This window comes from Malus domestica, chromosome 04 (genome assembly GCF_042453785.1).
Source record: "Malus domestica chromosome 04, GDT2T_hap1".
NCBI lineage: Eukaryota > Viridiplantae > Streptophyta > Magnoliopsida > Rosales > Rosaceae > Malus > Malus domestica.
Window position 1 is genome coordinate 2,770,230 of NC_091664.1, and position 5,606 is coordinate 2,775,835.

Consider the following 5,606-nt stretch of genomic DNA (forward strand, 5'->3'; position numbering starts at 1 on the left):
AAATTTAGTCTAAAACAATGCTAAGAAGACAATCTCAAAAGTGAAATTTTTTATAAACTCTCTTATGCTTTTGGCACAATTTTCGTATAAACATTATAAAACTTAAGTTCGTGAAGAGTTTCAATTTAAAAAAAAATCTTTTGAATTTCTGTTTAATCTAACTAGCATTATTCAAAAAATTAATTTACCTAAGATTATATGGAAGATGAAGTCGACGTTAGAGTTCGAGTGATCACGGGTCCATCCGCACCCAAAGCCAAAGTTTGTCACATCATTCCATTTTTGCACGAGACGGTATTTCCAAAAATGTCCTTTCGGGGATATTTTCCCAACCAAGAACATTTGGTCCTTTCAAATCCATACCAGTAAACCGGCACGTGACTGTCAAATGAATATCAAAATCCCCCTGGAAGGAACCGGCAAAATCCGGTAGCCAGTCTTATAAGGTTCTGTTTGTGAAGAAAATAGACCAGCCACCACCAGAAGGTCTCCTGTGACTCTGAGTCGGTGAGAGTTTGAGGGTTTTGGTGATTATCCAGCGGTTATGGATGGAGCTGGTGTTGGAGTTGCAGTTGCAGAAAGAGAAGGTGTTACCCTGCAGGAGCTGAAGAAGAAAATGGCTGAGTTTTCAAGGGAGAGAGACTGGGATCAATTTCATAGCCCTAGAAATCTACTTTTGGCTCTGGTAATTTGTACAACTTCAAAGCCCTAACATTATTTCAGTACCCATCTGTCAAATCTTAGTAAAACTTGCTTAGAACCATTGTTTCTGCTTCTATTATTGCTTTTCCACCTACCCATTATCTATTATTCTCCTATTTTTTATTGTTTAGGGTCACTAAATTCGTAGGGATCATGTTATGAAAATTAAATTTGTAGATAAATATTACAAATTAAATAATATATCATCAATAAGAATGACTATTTTTATCAATGCTATGAAATTTTTAAACTAAATAATATAGAAAGTTGATGATTTGATAATTACTTAAGCATTGATAAACGTTATCATTTCAATTGGTGACACATCATTTAATTTGCTAATTTTATCTACAAATTTAATTTCCTTAACATTACAATTTTTTATTAGGTTTTTTTTATCCAAAATGATCTCTGACGTTGCATAATGATAATGAAACTCTGATTTTGTCACTGTAAATGATTTTAGTCATTGCGTAAAAAAATCTCATTAAATTGTTAGGTGAACAATCACATGACTACCCTTCCACCTTTTAAGAGTATTTTTGTCAAACCAATCCTTTCAGATTTTTCATGAAATAATCAAAATGATTTACAATGGACAAATTCAAGGTTTTTATTGTTAGAAATCAAAATGAGGAGTTATATCAATTTCATGACCACTTTGGCTAACAATTCCTTTTTTTTTTATTATTGTTATTGGTTTTTATTTTGGCTGGGATTTTTTGTTTGATTCTTGATAGATACAGAAATTAATCTTTTTTGATAATATTTGACATGAGTACCCTGCATTTGTTTGAGTTTGAATATAATACTGAATTAATCAATGAAATAGTAAATATCTAGTTTATGTTCGCCAACTATACAGAAAATGATATGGCAAGCAAATGTAGAAACTTCCAATTGTCTTCTTGAATTTATAATTCTGGGTTTTGGTTGTTGAGTTCATATTTTCTTTGTTTCGTTCCCATCAATGAATTGTAAGTGCAGAAAATGGAAGAACCAAAAGGGAAAAAGAAGAAAGAAGACATGCGTACAACTGATTGAATAGCTTGTCTATCACTGTTTGTGTTTTAATATTGTTCTTTTTCATATGTGAACTTAGGACTTGGATTCTCTGCCCTCCAATTTCTGTGCCCTCTTCGTGCCCTTCTGTTTTTGTGGTCACGGTTAAACCACGTCAACATTTTATATTATTATTATTTTTTATTTTATTATTTTTATAAAAAAATAATATAAAATATTAACGTGGTTTAACCGTGACCACACAAAACAGGAGGGCACGGGGAGGGCACCTAAATGGGAGGGGAGAGAATCCAAGTCCGTGAACTTAACCACAAGAAGGGAAAGAAACCCCAAATAGAATTGGATGTAAAGGTTATATTAAATATAATGTACTGGTTATCCAATGTTAATTTTAGAACAACTCTAAATTTGCGTCTTGGTAAATGAGTGCTTATGTTCGAGAGAAACGTATCTACATCTCGGTACATTGTTGTGCATTGAGACAATAGCTGAATGTCTTGTGGGAAATTTAAAACACACGGCATCACGTTATTCATTCAAGATTACAATCTGATTCAGGTGTAGATAAGTCAATCTTTATCTATAGATTTTATACACAGTAAGGGACCCCACTTTGATGTGATTGCTCATGAGATTCTAAGCATAATAACAGCTCCCCAATTTTCCTTTCCCAATTTGGTGTATAATGTTTATTCAGGTGGGAGAAGTGGGAGAGCTATCAGAGATATTTCAGTGGAAAGGAGAGGTGCCAAGAGGACTGCCATACTGGAAAGAGGAAGAGAAGCAACACCTGGGGGAAGAGCTCTCAGATGTGTTGCTCTACCTTGTTAGGCTCTCTGACGTTTGTGGCATTGATCTTGGAAAAGCTGCACTCCGAAAGCTGGAGCTCAATGCCATCAAATACCAAGCCGAGCTTTGCAAGGGTTCCTCCAAAAAGTACACGCAGCTCAATGCAGAAGATAATGCCATTTTGTGTTGTAGTGATCACGGCGTGTCAGGCACCAAAAACAGCAGTTGTGAACAGTGATATGTACAAATAAAGTCGGTTACAAATTTTTATCAAAACTAGGGCTAGGAGACGGTTAACAGACAATAAGACGTATATAAACTAAAATTGAAGTTACCGGTATGCCTAACGCCGTCTAGTTCTCCTTTTGATTAGAAGTTTGTAATCGGTTCTGAATTCCTCTTATTTTTATTTTTATTTATGGATTGTGTAGCCTTTATTATTGTATTTTGATGTTGTAAAAAGAATAATTTTGAAGGGCTATTTCTAGCCTTTTTAAGCTACTGTGTTCATTGTTTTTGCATGGTAAAGTCTGATGTGATGGGTTATGGGGGATCAAAAATGTTGGGCTCTGGATTATTGTCTTTGGTGTTTTAATTGTTAAGATTTTAATTTTTATATTTTTAAACAAAAATTTAACAATTAAAACACTAAGTATCGAGTATCCGATAAAGTCTATGGGGATATGTTAATGGATTATGGGGGATTAAAAATGCTTGGGCTCTGGAATACAGTCTTCCATGTTTTAATTGTTATTTCTTAATTTTTGTATTTTTAAATAAAGATTTAACAATTAAAACACTAGGGCATAGCAGGGATGTGGGGAGGCACGGTCTTGTCTTCTGTGTCTGGCATTGTATCAAAGATTTGGTTCCTGTGCCCTTGTGGTTGGGAACAAGGCATTGCTGGCATTCAGTGGGACACCGAATTTGTGCTATATCATGGTCAAGAGTTATTAAGTTTAGCCTTATTGGGTTTGTTTTTTTGAAACTTTATCGAAATGTTCAAAGTATTGTTTATTTTAACAAAAAATTATATTTTTACACTAAAAAATCAATTATAATACTATCTACTTTATCATTTATTTTGTCTTTATTGTTAAAACTCAAAATTTTCAAATATTTTTCATTAGTTGTCCTTTGTTTTTTTCATTTTGTCATTGATAGGTTTGGTTTTATATTATTCACTCCTTTTGTACTGTTCACATTGTCCTACGTCATCTTGGGCTTTCGGGTCACAACTTCTTCCATCTAAGAAATATTGCATACGCCCGTGAAATGTCGTTTTGGAGTCTCTGTCAATAATAAAACAGATCGTGTAAATTTCGTTTGCCTATACCTTTATTTTATTGGAATTATTGCATTGCATATATGATATACGAAACTTTTGTGTATTTATCATTTATTATTGAGACTACTGACATTATTGTGTGTATTATGTCGTCAAATATGTTACACGATATAAAGAAAAAAAAACTAAAACGAAAATAAGAATGTCAAATGGGTAAAAATTATTATTTTGATTGATTTTTTGTTTTCATTTAATAATCATTGAAAGAGAACTTAAAAACTAACCAGCAACTTTTTGTGATTCATTCTTTACAAACTCAACCTCCATTCCTTTGAACTTGGAAATCCTTCACTCAAACCTAACTTTCAAATTTCATGGGATTTAGACAAAGAACAAACAAATGGATTACACAAAGTTAGGAGGAATTAGAAGTGTACCACATGAGCCTTACAAAGGAATATAAGAGGGATTTGCAAATGACCCTCTCACATGCTTTTTGTAATGCACGCGTAGTGCATTTCTGATTCCCCCAATGTAACTTTTTATGATCAATTTCTTCGTCTCTTGGTATAAAACTCCTTGGAATTTGGAAGCACCTCACCCATTTAAAGAAAAACCAATTTACCAAAGAAAAATGGGTTAACCTGGCCTTTTATGTGTACAATAATGACATCATAAAATAAGAGAAAAAACCTCTCATTCTTCACAAGTCAGCCTACCTCAAGAACTTTTCTTTTGTATTCAGTTGTATACAACTATATATATGTGTCTCACTCAAAATACGAGCCCTCCATTAGCTTCCTCTCGATGCTTGTCGGCATTTGCTAAATAAATCTTTGTGCTCTTTCCTCAAAATTCTGATCGTCGTAGCTGTACTCTTCCACCGTAGTAGTAGCAATCAAAGAGGTACAACCCAACAAACTTACGTCTCTTCTATCTGATTTATGCCCTACTTCTTTTATATTCTTTCATGCACCATATGAGCAGGTATCAAAGAGGGATTTGTAAATGATAGATTCCGAGTAGGGATTTGTTAACCCTAGCATGTCTTTGTAATACTTATGAAGTTCATTTCTAAATTCTAATCCCTCCTAACTAACTTTGGTGATCGATTCCTTACTAATTTAACCTCAACTCCAAACATAGCCTAAGTTATTTTATATAATATAAAGGATTGTAATAATAGAGAGAAAGCGATTAAATCATAGAGTAGTCCATTTGTTAAAAGGAGTAGTGATATTCACAAACTCATTTTTTCTGAGTACACTATTTCTATTGTTTTTGTCCCTTGATTCTCCTTTGATTTATTCATTTCCAATGCTAAACATAAAAAGGGAGGAGTGAACGGGAAGAAAAAGAGAGTGGCAAAACATCGTCTTTGAGAAATACTAAGGGACTCTCTCAAAATGAGACTCTCTATGAACTCTCTGCCAGCTCAAGATTTTGGCAAAATGTTTTATAATATTGGCAAAAAAATTGACGTCAAACTATGATGTGACAGAGTTCTACTTTTGAGAAAGTTCCTTAGCATTTATCTTTGTCTTTCCATTCACATTCCAAAACCATTGTCGAAGACTATGAAAGTTAACATTGAATTTCTGAAATGCAATTTCAAACGTTTCATCTTCTTTCCCATTAAAAGAAAATATGGTGGAATAATTCGGTGTTATTCAATGGGGGCAAAGCTTTACATTTAAGAGTTATTGTCAATGTGCCCGCATAATACAAGCGGTTAGATACTGAGTATATCGGGTTGATTTTCCGACACATTGAAAATTTCTCAACATTTAAACCAAGAAAATGC

General features: G+C 33.5%; 1 protein-coding gene across 1 annotated transcript; it reads left to right on the forward strand.

Moving 5' to 3' along the window:
• The first annotated feature begins 391 nt into the window (after positions 1-391).
• LOC103431505 (uncharacterized) lies at positions 392-3,035 on the forward strand. Its single transcript, XM_070820416.1, has 2 exons — positions 392-685; positions 2,423-3,035. The coding sequence occupies exons 1-2, from the start codon at positions 545-547 to the stop codon at positions 2,750-2,752; spliced, it is 471 nt and encodes a 156-aa protein (XP_070676517.1). The 5' UTR covers positions 392-544; the 3' UTR covers positions 2,753-3,035.
• Positions 3,036-5,606: the final 2,571 nt, after the last annotated feature.